Genomic DNA, 16,932 nt, shown 5'->3' on the forward strand with positions numbered 1-16,932 from the left:
GGATAACTTCCGAACTGACAGTAAATGAAACACAATGTGCTATTGGTAATTTTCTAAAACGGATACTTAAAAATAATAATCTACAAATATAAATATGTATACATATAAACTTAATTAAAATCTATGAAATATACCAAATATATATTTGTTTGCTTAAAAGCGTATGCGAATTGACTATTCAAGTTATTTCGTAATATTCTTATTAGCATTAAGGGAAATATTTTATTGTTTCATACAAACTCAAGATATTTTATTTCAATATATTTTCAGAACATTCAAAATATAATAACATTATTACACGATTGCGTCACTTATAATCTAAATAACATTCGTGGAGAAATTCCGAACTTTAAAAAATAATAATTTGGAATTTATGATAAAAGAAAAAATGCAACAAAACACTTTTATTATGTACCTACTTTTTAAGTTAAAGTGACTATTGCCATCTAGCGGTAAGACGGAGAACTCTTACATGTTCAAATTCCATTGCTCGCATAGGATGTGGAATAAAATATGTTCATGATTCAATTGGCATAGCGTAGTTTAAAACAAAATCATAAGATAGAATCATCATAAGCTGCAACATTAAAAAAGATTGATTGATTGAACAATCGTGTTCAAATATAAAATTTTACTTGTTAAATTTAACTCCTTATTAGTACCATCTAGCGGTAAACATAGAACAACTTGGACATATTATTATGTATCTCTTCCCTGAATTGACCGGTCACAGTCCTCGTCGAACCCGTCGCTTGCGACGAAGGGCTCGACAAGCGAACTAACCCATAGAACAGCCCACTGAGTTTCTCGCCGGATCTTCTCAGTGGGTCGCGTTTCCGATCCGGTGGTAGATTCTGCGAAGCACTGCTCTTGCTAGGGTTCGTGTTAGCAACGTCGTCAGGTTTGAGCCCCGTGAGCTCACCTACTAGTTAAGGTTACGCTGGAATAGCCTCTCAAGGCTACCAGCACAGGTAAAAAAAAAAAAAAAAACTTGTAATATACACCTGCAAAGTATTCCACGGAGGTGAATCAACGGGCGAAAAGCTAGTGATAAAATAGAATAAGATCGTACAAATAAGCTCATGTCATATTTAATCAATGGCATGCCCCAATACCTACACGCGTAAATACCAATACTCATTTCTGTCGTGAGGTATGCGAACTTTCAAAAATTTATATATTAATACGTGAAGCAAAAACTTTGTATCCCTTTTTACGAAAATTGCACGAACGGAGGAGTATGAAATTTTCCACGCTTATAGAGAATACAGAAAAGAAGTGCACAACGCTAATATTTTTTTAAAATAATGCATGAAAGATACATTAAATCAATAAAGAAAACATTACACACACTACCATGTATTTGACACAACACATACCTATACCTATATAAATTTTAATGTATACTCTTTGTTTATTGTCAATTGTCTAACTTATGTTAGTGTTTAAAGTCTGTGGTCAAATTGAGAATAGATGAATATTTTTTGTCTTTATTATTATTTATGTATATTGTAGTTTTGGCGAAATCTGTGATCATATGATATAAGTACAATAGTATTTAACAATAGAAACATAATAATGTTTAAACATAAAATTTCAATTGATTAAAGTCGAATTTCGACTTCTACGGGACCTCTAGTTATTATAATGTGTTCAAGACCTGTAAACTGCCTGTAAAGCATCGATCTATTACCATTATGGTAATGGATCTGTGCATTCCATCACTCCCCAACCAACCAGAACTTTTTGGCGGAAACGCGAGAAGTGAAGTTGTGTGATTTATTTTATTTTGTCTATTCAGTGTTTCTTCAGGTTTAAATGTGTAATAACGGTGGTTTATTAACTGTTCAATATCTGTGAATGAGCACAAATGTGGGAAAATGAAACAAAGCCAGTGGACGTAACTTCTCGGGATCCTCCAAAAAGTCCACTGAAAAAATGACCACCATTTTACTGAGATTATATTTCATCCCATATCATCTCATCGTATTTAATTTAATTTCATCCTAGTTGATTAATGTCTCAAATTAATCATCTTAATTTCATTTCATTTCACTCCATATTATCATTTTTCATAAGAATAAGAATAAAAATTAAAATTAAAATAAGACATGACCTAAAGGTCTTAGTTACCAGGTCATAAAATCGTTTAAAAAAAACCAACCAAGCACTTTGGCGCCTTTTATGACTATAATTTCCACAAAATTGTAATGTAATTGTCAGACTAAAAATAAAATAAAACGTTGCTTCCACAAACAGACTTATTAATTTGTCCCAAGCGTGGAATCTATACTAATATTATAAAGAGGTAAGATTTGTTTGTTTGTTTGTTTCGAATAGGCTCCGAAACTACTGGACCGATTTGAAAAATTATTTTTCCATTAGATGCCGACATTGTCCCTGATGAACATAGGCTACTTTTTAAAAAAAAATTTTTTTTTTTTTTTGGTTTCATGTGTGTTTTAATGTTTCCGAAGCGAAGCGAGGGCGGGTCGCTAGTGTTGTAATATTAATAGATAACATTATTGAGACTCTGACCTCATTGAGTTTCAGTAACCACTCAACGCAGTGTACGGGTGCACTCTGTGTCCTCACCTGTGAAATGAATGATGATGAAAAAAATTACATGCTATCCTATCATTATTCATACAGAACGCAGGATTAGTGGATTCTTTAACCGGAATTTTGTGAACCACAACCAGAGTAGTTTCGCCGAAGAAACTTGTCTTTTAAAGGGTAGGAAAGCCCTTAATGCCATATCTATCCGATGATTTCCAAGCGCAGTAAATTGTCCCTTCGCAATAAGGTGACGGTCTACAAAATTTACATACGCCCGGTCATTACCTATACAAGTGTAGTGTTCGCTCACGCAGCCCACACTGACTTGAAACCCCTTCAAATCGTACAATCCCGTTTTTACAAGATAGCCGTCGGAGCCCTGTGGTACGTAAGAAACGTGGATCTCCATGACGACATGGACCTAGAGTCCATCAGTGAGTATTTACAGCCGACATGAGTGCGCCATTTTGCGAAAGCGGCATGACACGAGAACCCTCTCATCGTGGCCGCCGGAGTAATTCCCGATCCTGTGGACCGAATGGTAAACAGTCGACATCGCCCAAAACACGTCATTAGTCGTAGTCGCCCCATCATATCCCATCTTCAGTCCCCAACGCGCTGAGCGAAAGCGACGACTTTCTTCTTATCTAAAGAGTTGTAAAAAATATTCACAGTAACGTAGGTGAAAGTTCATAAAAAATAACCTTCGCCGAGAGCAAGATAAAAGCTTTATTAACAGATACGCATAACACGCAGAAAGCTTACAATGTATTATTAATATAATATGAAGCTTAAAATCTAATGAAAATCTTTAAAAACTGTTTTTACAAATCGGAATTCTCCATGTTTCCCGGCAGTACGCGAGTGCTAATAGATAGACGTCTTTTGAAAATTGATTTTTTTTTGTATATTTTATATAAAATGAAACACAACAATATGATTAGTATAAACGCGACACATACTTCAGTGAACATTGAACCTGAGTTTGTTGCTGGTGAGCTATCCTGGGCCTTTGATAGTCTCTCGTGTCTCGGCTCTTCTGTCATAGCTAAGATTTCAATTCGAGAATGTAACTGTGCAATATCGTTTTGAAGATCATTTAAAACATTCTGTCTTTCTTTCAAACGATCTTCAATGTTTTGCTTGATTTCGTTCACATAGGACACTAGATTTTCATAAGTGGCATTGCCTTTTACAATCGTTGGATTAGTTGTTATTATTTTAGGTCGATAAGATAAAATTCTCAACATTTTTTCTAACAAGTCGTTAGTTTTTCTGTTTTCATCAGCAATTGTATTTGTAGCGTTATATAACTTTACGTTGTCATCAGTTAAAGTTTTTTCTAATTTGCTCGTAATGTTTTCAATTTGACTTAAATCATTTTTAACTGTGACAGAAATATTATCATTTCGGTTATTCAAGGGAAAATTTTCTGTAAATTTTAATAAAATATCTCTGATTTTCATTAGCATTTTATTTTCCTCTCCGTAAATAGTCCTCCTATCCGTGGCACCTATTACCTCCGTACGTCTATTGACATTACATGCGATGCCTTCGAAATTTTCAGCACTGTGTTCATCTATTCTCAACGAAGTCAGTTCAAAAGGAACATCATTCTGTTTGAATTTTACGATAATTTCACAAGGCAACGGATTCCCGCCAATGCTCAGCTTCTTTAAATTTGTACCCATGAAATCTTCAGCACTTATTGTACTAATCCTGTTATTATCAGCTATCAGTGTGGTTAAACTCTGCAATTGGTAAAATCTTTCACCCTTCAGATCGTCCAAATCGTTGTACGATACATCTAAAGAACTCAAATAAACGAGGCCACTGAAAATGCCGAATTGAATCTGCGTCAGTAAATTGTGTGAGATGTTAAGGGAATGCAGTAGGGTGTTATCTTTGAATACCCCAGGTTGGATGTAAGAAATTTTGTTGTAGCTCAAATCGAGAAATCTCATAGATTTCAAATCCGAAAACGCTCCGACTTCCAATTTAATTATATTATTTTTGTACAATTTCAAATTATCTAGCCTCTTCAGTTCGTTTAAATGCAACTTCTGAACGTTTGTTATTTTGGAACAAGAAATATCTAGAATAGCTACAGACGAGTTTCCGAGGCCAATTAATGATATATTAGGTTCCAAACCCGAGATAATCAGTTTGTTTAAATACATGGATGATTTCACAATATTCGCATTAAAGGCCAGTTTATCATTAAACGAAATGTCCAAAAAATTCAGATCCATTTGGTCTAACAGACTGTTATCTGAAAAATGTTCAATTTTGTTATGTGTAAGAATGATTTCTTTCAAACTCGTTAGTCCAAGTAAGGTTCTATCGGATATAGTTTTAATAAAATTGTTATTTAGTAACAATTTTGTCAAGCTTGAAATCTGGGTGTTATTCAAGTTGAACTCTATTAGCATATTGTAAGATACATCAAGGGTATCCATATCTCCAGTGTGAGCGAAAGTGTTGTATTGCAATCTTTCGATGTTACTATGAGACATATTGACATTTTTCAATTTTATCATTCCTTCAAAAGAATTATTTTGAATAACGGTCAATAGAGTCCCGGATATATCAAGCGTTGGCAGAGAGCTGAGTCCGTCGAAGCTACGTTCCTCCAAGGTTCCGACCAGTGGGTTATTCCCTATTTCAAAATTTACCAACGATTTCAATGACGCAAACGAATTCGAGTAAAGCCGAGAAATGTTGTTGTTCGATAAATCTAAATACAAAAGTGAATTCAAGCCTTGAAAACTGTCACTATTTATGTAACTCAAAAAGTTGTTTCTCAACACTAATTCATGTAGACTCAAAAGATCATCTGTTTCGAATTCAATGTGTTTTATTTTATTATTAGATAAATCCAGTTGAACTAGATTCCGTAAAGTCTTGAAACTATTCACTGATAAATTTTCTATTTCATTGTCGTTCAACAATAATATAATAGCGTTATCTAATCCAAAAAATGCAAAGTTTTCAATCGTTCTGATGTGCATGTGATCCAATTGTACGTGCAGTACTGATTTCAGTCCATTGAAAGTGCCTTTTTTCAGTGAACCCTCCAAATTATTCATTTGAATTTCGAATCTCGCGATATCGTTGCCCTTAAACAAATCTGTCGGAAGGAATTTAATGTTGTTATTCGAAAAAAATATCGTTTTGAGTGTTGTTGTATTCTTGAATAGTTCGTCATCGATAACTTGTATTTTATTATTACTCAGATCTATCTGTGATATGTTTAATAGATTCCAAAAAACGTTCTTCTCGACTACAGCTATGGAATTGAAACTCAAATCTACATATTGTAAGCTTATGAGATTTTCGAAATCATTCGCTTTCAATTCTGCAAGTCTGTTATTTTGAAGATGGAGCTCTTTTAGATTGACGAATCTGAATAATGACGTGTTTATGTCGGATATTCTGTTGAAAGCTAGATTAAGCGTTAACAATTTCCTGGTACCTTCGAACGTGTTGCTTGACAAAACTTCAATCGAATTATGCGATAGGTCAATTGATTCCAGTAAACGGAAATCGTCAAATATCATATCCGGAAGACCGACGAGATAATTGTAAGATAAATTTAAATGTCTCAAACTTGTGTACGGATATTGACCTTCAATTGTTTGAATTTCCAATATGTTATTAACGGATAAATCGATAACGGCAAGCGAAGGTAGCTCGTGAACATTTGAAAGTTGCGCAATTGACAAAAAGTTATTTGACATATTCAACGACACCAATTTTTCCATAGGAGTTAGTATCGGCGTAAACCTGATGTCGTTACTGCTGATGTTCAAAGACTCAATGAGGTTTTCTGTGAGTCCAGAATATCCGGGTACTGTAAACTGATCGGACTGATCATTGCTACTGAAATCAATATCCCGAAAATTTAATGCAATTGGGAAAACGTTTTCGTTTGAATAAATAGAAGCTGCCATCTGGTTAACACATTTAGTAGGTGAATTGCTATTGTAGTTATAATTATTTAAAAAATAATTTACAGAGAAGTAATCCCAGCCATACCCGCTAAATTTACCATGGCAAACCATATTGTATTTACACGCGTTCTCGTCAAAACTGAAACTGCATGGACCCGACTGAACGAAAGATAATAAACCAACTAATAGGTAACCTGAAAATAAAAAATTGCGGATTAATAATTGCAGATTCACAGCTCCCGCTATCGGAGCAGAGTTCGTCCATATTATCTGGAACCGCTGCGTTCATCGACAGTGCGTCTCCAAAGATCTTTCTGCCACGTACCATGCGTCTATGGAAGGAGCCCTCCCCTCCGAGTTGTTCTCCGAGCGCTATGACATGTCCTTCTTCAAACGAGGCTTGCAGAGAGTACTTAATCGTAGGCAGCGACTTGGCTCTGCCCCTGACATTGCTAACGTCCATGAGCGGTAGTGACCACTTACTATCAGGTAGTCCATATGTTAGTCTACCTACAAAGGCATTAAAAAAAGAAAAAAAGATACTTATTTTTATAGATTACATTATATTATATTTATTAAAGACTAGCTGACCCGGCAGACTTCGTAGTGCCTCAATCGATAAATAAAAGACCTAAACTTTTGTGTAAAACAAACTTAAAACAAACAAAAGGAATCCGTCTGACGGGGGACACATCAAAGGAAAAACAAAATAGTTATTTTTATTTAATTCCGAGCATTTTCATATTTATCTACCTTTTAAACCTTCTCTTGACTTCCACAAATAATTCAAGACCAAAATTAGCCAAATCCGTCCAGCCGCTCTCGAGTCTTAGCGAGACTAACGAACAGCAATTCATTTATATATATATACAAGATATAGATTAAAGAAATAGATTTTTTTTAAGATTGGAGAAAAACATTTTTCTCGAGTGGTTTTAATCTACCCGAGCCCTAGAGCTTTAAGATGCTAGAAGGGCCACGGCCCATCTTGATACATTAAGTCACCCAACTAAAATCACAAGTATCTTTACAATATTGCTTGATGTCACACCTGAAATCTATTTTTTAATGAAACACTTTTTTTAAGTGCTTACGTGGGCGGAAAACGCACTACCCATCTGATGTTAAGCGGTTACCGGAGCCCATGGACATCTTAAACATAAATGTCCTCATCTACCTAGAGATAATAGTTCCAAGGTCTCAGTTTTGTAGGCAGGGTGGTGGTACCTACCCGCGCGGACTCAAAAGAGCTCCTACCACCAGTAATTACGCAAATTATAATTTTGCGGGTTTGATTTTTATTACACGATGTTATTCCTTCACCGTGGAAGTCGTGAACATTTATTAAGTACGTATCTCATTAGAAAAGTTGGTACTTTGCCTGCGGGACTCGAACACCGATGCATCGCAAGATTAGACGATCTAAGTGCATATATTATTACGTAATTGTATTATATTATTTAAAGTTTTCTCTCGAATTCTTGACTCGGTTTAGTTCCTAGCTCCCACCCTGAAACCTTTAGGGAAGAGGAGTTTCGGATTCCCTTGAATTTATGAAGACTGTGTTACCCAAAACCTTACTTATTATTGTGCATGTGTGTATGACTGCTTCTTTTTGTATTATATGTATGTTTATATTTGCTTCCAATTTGTTTATGTATCTATGTACACTTTTTGCCACTACGCCTGTTGCGCCTTCTGTGTGTGTATTCCAGAGTCGTGTTAGTTCTACTTTTAAGGGGTGATATTTACTAAGTTTTTTCGGTTCTTTTGGTCCTATATTGTAGTCAGATGGTACGGTTATATCTATTAAGTATGTTTTATTTTCTGTCTTGTCTATGTATTATTAGGAATCAGAAGAAAAACCATTTAAAAAAATAACAATTAGCACAAGTTTACAGAGACTTAAAACAACGACTCACGCACACCATGTCCACGACTACCTTCTCTCACGAACGCCGCCGATCGAATGAATGTTTCGAGCAAAGGCGTTGCTATTTATAGGCACTGTACCCTCAACATTATTATAAAATTCGTGTTTCCTAAATTAACACTTAAAGTCTTTGAACGATGTTTTCTCGACGAATGTCAACCGACAAATGAGCGGGTGATGGAGCTGCGCGCCGGTTTTATACCCTTTTTGTAGGGTATTCCTTACACGGCCTCTCCTGACTGTGGTTCGTCCTCGACCACATAACTGGGGTCCACTCGTAACGATGATGCGGAAGCGTGCGAAAGATCTTGTTAGATCCGCGCCTCCCGAGAGTTCGGTAGGGCAGCTGTCCCAGTTCCAGTCTGCAACCACGATGTGAGGCTGCACCATGTGTGGCGGGCGTCCCGCTCGACCATCCTGATAGATAATTCTGAAAATGCAGGCAGAGCGCATAAGTAGCTCAGCAGGACTGCAAACGAACTACTCCTTACTCGTGACTCCCTGCGTCGGGCTTAGTGGACCAAAGGCATCATAGTCCCCAACGAGTGAAGTAGCAGGCCGCAGATCGAGCGACATCGCCCTCTGCGTCACTGCCAGTCGTATGGCACCGTGAAGTCGGCGGCTCGCGAGCATCACGTGCAGTATGCACGCCAGAAGTAGATGAGCACGCGCAGGCAGCGGCACGCGAGCAACACGTGCAGTATGCACGCCGAAAGTAGATGAGCGCGCGCAGCCAGTGGCACGCGAGCAACACGTTCAGTATGCACGCCAGAAGTAAGAGAGCGCGCGCAGCCAGCGGCACGCGAGCAGTACGCGCGGTATGCACGTCTGAAGCAGGCGAGTGCGCGCAGGAAGCGGCACGCGAGTAGTACGCGCGGTATGCACGTCTGAAGTAGTCGAGCGCGCGCAGCCAGCGGCACGCAAGCAGTGCCCAGTATGCACGCCTGAAGCAGGAGAGCGCGCGCAGTTACGGCACGCGAGCAGTGCGCGCAGTCTGCACGCCAGAAGTGAGAGAGCGCGCGCAGCCAGCGGCACGCGAGCAGTACGCGCAGTATGCACGCCAGAAGTGAGAGAGCGCGCGCAGCCAGCGGCACGCGAGCAGTACGCGCAGTATGCACGTCTGAAGCAGGCGAGCGCGCGCAGTTACGGCACGCGAGCAGTGCGCGCAGTCTGCACGTCAGAAGTGAGAGAGCGCGCGCAGCCAGTGGCACGCGAGCAGTGCGCGCAGTATGCACGTCTGAAGCAGGCGAGCGCGCGCAGTTACGGCACGCGAGCAGTGCGCGCAGTCTGCACGCCAGAAGTGAGAGAGTGCGCGCAGCCAGTGGCACGCGAGCAGTGCGCGCAGTATGCACGCCAGAAGTAGATGAGCGCGCGCAGGCAGCAGCACGCGAGCAACACGTGCAGTATGCACGCCAGAAGTAGATGAGCGCGCGCAGACAGCGGCACGCGAGGAGTACGCGCAGTATGCACGTCTGAAGCAGGCGAGCGCGCGCAGGTAGCGGCACGCAAGCAACGCGTGCAGTATGCGCGCCAGAAGTAGATGAGCGAGTGCGGGTAGCGGCACGCGAGCAGTGCGCGCAGTAGCACAATCATCCTTAATGCGCATATTCCTGTTATTATCCAAGGGCCAGTGTGCGTCGCCCTTCGTTAAGTGTCTTCTGCATTTGGTTACCAGTGATCCCTGTAAAATGGTCCCAGACCCACTCGTACGAAGATCGTATTAAAAACGTACGAGTGCATTCCACACGCAGAGCGTATTCAAACGTGTGAAGCTTCCCGACACGCCGACCGTAGTCAAACGTGCCGAGGCTTCTCAATACGCCAGCTTAGGCCGATTGTATTGAGGCATCTCACCGTGTAGAATTAATCACACGAGTGAGGGATACGTAAAATGGTCCCAGACCCACTCGTACGAAGATCGTATTAAAAACGTACGAGTGCATTCCACACGCAGAGCGTACTCAAACGTGTGAAGCTTCCCGACACGCCGACCATACTCAAACGTGCCGAGGCTTCTCAATACGCCAGCTTAGGCCGATTGTATTGAGGCATCTCACCGTGTAGAATTAATCACACGAGTGAGGGATACGTAAAATGGTCCCAGACCCACTCGTACGAAGATCGTATTAAAAATGTACGAGTGCATTCCACACGCAGAGTTTTTTCAAACGTGTGAAGCTTCCCGGCACGCCGACCATACTCAAACGTGCCGAGGCTTCTCAATACGGCTCAGATTGTATTGAGGCATCTCACCGTGTAGAATTAACCACACGAGTGAGGGATACGTAAAATGGTCCCAGACCCACTCGTACGAAGATCGTATTAAAAACGTACGAGTGCATTCCACACGCAGAGTTTATTCAAACGTGTGAAGCTTCCCGGCACGCTGACAGTACTCAAACGTGCCGAGGCTTCTCAATACGCCAGTCTAGGCCGATCGTACTGAGGCATCTCACCGTGTAGAATTAATCACACGAGTGAGGGATACGTAACTAGAGAGCAATCATCTATAGCTCACCCTTCAGGTTCACCATAGGAATACGTATATTTGTGAACAATGATAATTATTAACTTTACTGACTCTCAAAGAAGGCAGCACATGTCTCAGGGGTCCACTCGCCCCGCCACGACACCATATATTGTGCAGCTGCTTGCGTAGTTTTGCCATAACTGCCGCTGAGCAGCCGTAGGGTATAACGTCCACTGGGTAGAATTTCGACAACCTTATACGGGCCACGCATGCCGGAATCAAGTTTACCTGCCGACCGACATTACGCAGCTACCGGCACGTCGCTTGCGTGCTACTGCCGCAGAAACCATCGAGGGGCCCGAGCTGGCGACAATGCCCGTGAGGTACCATCCTCACCATTCGGTAAGGTCCACGGATTGCCGGATCTACATTTCCTGTTAACTGTGAGTTATTACCCAAACAAGATTATCGACATTAAAAACGGCTGCTGCTCGTCGGTGCCCTTCCACGCGAGCATAATGTCGCTTTTCACTCCGTGGTATCAATTGATGAGCTCTACCTTGACCTAGTTCTTGACGAACTTCACGGCTCCGAAACACCTCAGTCGTGACATCACTAATTAGAGTTCTCACCACAGGTGTGGTGGCGTCTTTTCTACCAGAAGCTGCAGGGCGGATGTCTGTTGTCTTGCATTTTGTGATGTTCAGAATGAGCTGTAATCTCAAAAGTTGAGTTGACCATTGCCATTGCCAATATAGTCCCGAATTCACCTTCGGAAGTATGCAGTCAACCTCATGTGTGACATTACGAGTCACTGGTGACTCAACTAGTGCCTGAACCCTATGAGGACTCGGCCTAACCTGACCTCCACTAAAAATGAAATCAAATCGTGAGTAGATTAGCGTTCGCGGTTCTAATCTGAGGGCCCATTATGCCCCGTATCACTATTAAAGTTTTATCAAAGCACTGGCGAGGGTAGACGCCTCAGAACCAGGGATACTAGATTCTACGTGGCCTTGTTGCGAACCAACGATATTCGACATGGGAGTCATAACTGTCCGTAGAATATCAGTGGTCTGTTCAGCGTGCGCCTTATCGTTAGAACGTGTCGCGACAGGTTCTATCGTGCGCGAGCGCATCGTTCGCATCGCGATTCTGTCTATCATCTCTGTGATCGCGAAAGCATAATATCGTTTTCGATTACGAGAATCATCTCGAGACGGTCGCCTCCGTGTACTAGGAGTTTCAGTATGTCTCATTATCACAGTTAAAATTTGCAATCACACAAGAAAAATAACAAATAAAGTATGAAAGCATCAAAGTAAGCAGTCTTTGTAAAACAAAACAAAGTTCAGAGTTTTACGCTACTGTGGGCTATTTGAGTCCTTTATCCCACTTCTGATATTAGGAATCAGAAGAAAAACCATTTAAAAAAATAACAATTAGCACAAGTTTACAGAGACTTAAAACAACGACTCACGCACACCATGTCCACGACTACCTTCTCTCACGAACGCCGCCGATCGAATGAATGTTTCGTTTTTTTTTTTTTTTTTTTTTTTCCTACCTAAGCTGAGAGCCTTGAGAGGCTATGTCAGCGTAACCCTAACTTTAGTAGGTGAGCTCACGGGGCTCAAACCTGACGATGTTGCTAACACGAACCCTAGCAAGAGTCGTGCTTCGCAGAATCTACCACCGGATCGGAAACGCGACCCACTGAGAAGATCCGGCGAGAAACTCAGTGGGCTGTGTCTGAGAGTTAATTTACTCGTCGAGCCCTTCGTCGCAAGCGACGGGTTCGACGAGAACGGTGACCAGTGCTTGAAGTACCTAAAAGCACCGTTAGTGGATCGGGAGGATCCGAGATAACGTGTTTTGGGCGACGTCGACTGCTTTCCATTCTGTCCGCAGGATCGGGAATGTAGTTACCGGCGGCCACGATGAGAGGGTTCTCGTGTCGTGCCGCTTTATCGAAGTGGCGCATGGACGCCGACTGAAGATACTTACTGATGGACTCTAAGTCCAGGTCGTCATGGAGGTCGACGTTCCTGACGAACCACGGGGCTCCGACGGCTATCCTGCAAAAACGGGATTGAATAATTTGAAATGTTTTTAGGTGTATGCGGGCCGCGTGAGCGAACACTACACTTGCATAGGTCATGACGGGGCGTATGCAAGTTTTGTAGAGTGTCACCTTATTTCTAAGGGACATTTTACTTCGCCTACATATCATCGGGTAGAGACGTCCTAGAATGAAGGCGGCACGGTCGCGTACCGTCTTAATGTGGGGGCGGAATGTCATCCTACTGTCGAGGGTGACGCCTAAGTACTTGACCTTCGGGGCCCACGGTATGGGCTGGTCGAACATCGTGATCGGGCGAACGGCGGGGGCGGGGGTATTGACGCGCCTAGTCGGGAGGGGAATGTTTCGAGCAAAGGCGTTGCTATTTATAGGCACTGTACCCTCAACATTATTATAAAATTCGTGTTTCCTAAATTAACACTTAAAGTCTTTGAAAGATGTTTTCTCGACGAATGTCAACCGACAAATGAGCGGGTGATGGAGCTGCGCGCCGGTTTTATACCCTTTTTGTAGGGTATTCCTTACAGTATATTATGTCTGGTCTAGTGTGCTTTATTGTAGCGTCCGTCTGCACTGGTATCTCTCACATTAGCTTCGCGGAGCTGCTTTCCTTTATCTGAGGTTGAGTTAAATTCACCTTCCACCATAGCGGGTCTATTTCAAAATTGTATTGTCTTCCTATTGCCCACCAAATATACTTTATTATGTTGCTATGTCTGTTCACATATTAATAATCTATATATATATATATAAATGAATTGCTGTTCGTTAGTCTCGCTAAAACTCGAGAACGGCTGGGCCGATTTGGCTAATTTTGGTCTTTAATTATTTGTGGTCCAGAGAAGGTTTAAAAGGTAGATAAATATGAAAATGCTCGGAATTAAATAAAAATAACAATTTTGTTTTTCCTTTGATGCGTCCACCGTCGGACGGATTCCTTTTGTTTGTTTTAAGTTTATTTTATACAAAAGTTTAGGTCTTTTATTTATCGATTGAGGCACTACATTATTATATAATATAATTGAGCATCATTCCATTCGACCCTTCAAAAATACATCGTTAGTCACATGGAATCCCAAGCAAATAAAGGACGTCAATATATATGAAGCAACTCTACTGAATTCTTAGTTATGAAATGAATTAAAATACTTACACGAAAATATATCGCCCCTGCGACGAAACATGATTAGTACATCCGTGAAATACGTCCACGTAAGTCACTTAAACAATAATAGTAATATTGTGATTAGATTAGTGACTGGATTACTAGTGGTAGGACCTATTGTTACTGGTGGTAGGACCTCTTTTTTACTGGTGGTAGGACCTCTTGTGAGTCCGCGTGGGTAGGTACCACCACCCTGCCTATTTCTGCCGTGTAGTAGAAATGCGTTTGGGTTTGGAACTTGTCTGAGATCTTAGAACTTATATCTCAAGGTAGGTGGCGCATTTACGTTGTAGATGTCTATGGGCTCCAGTAACCACTTAACACCAAGTGGGCTGTGAGCTCGTCCAAGCATTTAAGCAATAAATAAATAAAAGATTATTTTCATTTGACTAATATATTACGATTTCGAAATCAGACTGAATGTGTGAATGTCTTATTTAATTTCCCTATTAGTATTGTTGTAAGTATTACAAAGAAAACATTTATTATTGCTAATATTTTTTAATAAAACGAATAATAAATAAGTACTTTTACTTTAACACAATGGATAGTGATGAGTGTGACTTACGCCCATACGGATAGGTATCACCACCCTGCCTATATCTGTCGTCTGCGCGTTTCGGTTTGAACAGTGGGGCAGCAGTCCTACTATATACCTATAAATCGAGACTTAGAACTAATGTCTCATGGTGGGTCGGTATTTACTTTGTTGATCAAATCAAATCAAATCAAAAAAAAAATATTCAAATTAAATGAAAGTACATACTTGTTGAACGTCAAAAAGAACTACCGCCAATTCACAAAAACTAGCCTCGGTCCTGAGAAGAACTGGCAACAAACTCAGCGGGCATGTCTTTTTCTTTTTTTTAATAAATTTTATTTTAAATATTAATTTTTACAATGAATATATCGTAACAATTAATGCAATATTGAAATGCCCGGAGCGAGCAACTCATTCCCACTTTGTAAAATCTTCTAGATAATCATTGACTTTATAGTAAGCTTTATTGCACAGATGTTCTTTAATAGTTTTCTTAAACCTATGTCTATGGGCCCGGTAGCAGCTCAACACTAGACGGGCTTTGAGGTCGTCTATCCATCCAAGGCAATAAAAAAAAGAAAATGAAATACCTGCATCAAAGATATTCGTTACACTCTTCTACGTTGAATGCTCCAGAATCAAAATCGTCCACCTTTTATTTTTATTAAATTATATTATAACGATGTTTACCAACAGCTTTTAATTTCAAACTGACCCGCTTGTAATGCTGACGCTGTGTGTAACGAGACACGATTGTTTTTGCCAAATAAACGATTATGCTTAGGGTTCCGTAAGAAATAACAGCTAAGCACTATATAAATAAAAGCACTATATAAAAACAAAATCTTCAAATTCGAATCTGATTTTACGTTTACTGTAAAAATTGTTGGCACACTGTGGGAGTTTGAAAACCAATTGATATCTGGAAAAAAATCTGCGAATACTCGGCAGTGGATCGAGGCGGGTCCAGGTTTAATTTCGAAAGGATTTAATTTAATTCGTAAATCCAAAGATTTGATTTCACACATCGCTGTAAAACCAAAACTTTTTTCCCCTATCTATGCTGATAGCCTTGAGAGGCTATTTCAGCTTCGCCTTGACGTCTAGATGAGTTCACGGGGCTCAAACCGGGAGTATTGCTAACACTGGCCCTAGCAAGAGCAGTGCTTCGCAGAATCTACCACCGGATCGGAAACGCGACCCACAAAGAAGATCCAGCGAGAAACTCAGTGAGCTAATTCAACATTGTTATTTCTCATAATAAGAAGAACATTATTTTTTGTACCTGCGTAAAAACATTGAAGAATTTCCCAGAGTCTACGACTTGCATAATGTGAACACTAGGAACAAACATAGGCTTGCATTGCCGGCGGCTGGAATTAAGAAAATAAGCAACTCTTTTAGGGGGCTGGGTGTACAACTTTTCAACAAGATCCTACAAAACGTTCAACTACTACCTGTTCATAGATTTAAGAAAACTGTCAAAGAACATTTGTGCAACAAGGCACATTATAAAGTTAAGAATTATTTACTAGATGGCATTACGTGGGAATGAGGCGTTCGCTCCTGGCCTTTTCATTTTCATTTCCATTTTTCATAATTCTTATTTTTTAATTGTATCTTTTTTAAACTTGTTTTTTCATTTACTGATACGTTTATACTGACGTGATAGATGCTGCTGCGTTAAACCTTTCAAGGTACCAGCTGACAAACTTTCCACTGAGATACAGCAAGCTGACATTAATTTTCATTCATAGTAGAATATAAACGATCACCAGGTAAATTTTTAGTTGAGAGGAAATCATTGAAAATATATTATTTTTTTTCATGTTCAAGCAGTCAGCTGACGTATAATGCACCATGCTATGGCCAGCTGACTTTGCTTTTCCTTCAAAATACTAGGTTGACTATAATCTGACAAAATTTCAAATGGGAGGAAATGACTGAAAAAACTTTTTTTTTCTCCATGCGTGGGAGGCTGCTACCGCCCGCCCCACCCACGGAGTCGCAGCTGACGGTCACGAGTATTCATAGTATAGGTCCCTAATGCATTTTACGGAGTTTCGCTCGAGAGGAATAATTGACCGAAATTGTACTTGGCTCCTGGACCAATAGAACAATGATCATATTGATCATAATATCTTATATTATGCGGAACCAATTAATGGTCAAAAAGATATACTTGTGTTTGAAACTTTATCTGTAACGCTGACAGGAAGCGTAGTATC

At 40.4% G+C, this 16,932-nt stretch overlaps 1 protein-coding gene and 1 pseudogene across 1 annotated transcript; both read right to left on the bottom strand.

Moving 5' to 3' along the window:
- Positions 1-3,268: 3,268 nt before the first annotated feature.
- Positions 3,269-15,482, bottom strand: LOC114253030 (uncharacterized). The gene is made up of 3 exons (XM_089735159.1): positions 15,295-15,482; positions 14,152-14,218; positions 3,269-6,706 (listed from the first exon to the last, which is right to left on the bottom strand). Exons 2-3 carry the CDS (start codon positions 14,180-14,182, stop codon positions 3,384-3,386), a joined length of 3,354 nt encoding a protein of 1,117 aa, XP_089591285.1. The 5' UTR covers positions 14,183-14,218; positions 15,295-15,482; the 3' UTR covers positions 3,269-3,383.
- LOC149500886 (uncharacterized) lies at positions 10,003-11,844 on the bottom strand (annotated as a pseudogene).
- Positions 15,483-16,932: the final 1,450 nt, after the last annotated feature.

The sequence above is a fragment of the Bombyx mandarina genome, chromosome 19 (assembly GCF_030267445.1).
Source record: "Bombyx mandarina strain Sakado chromosome 19, ASM3026744v2".
NCBI classification, from domain to species: domain Eukaryota; kingdom Metazoa; phylum Arthropoda; class Insecta; order Lepidoptera; family Bombycidae; genus Bombyx; species Bombyx mandarina.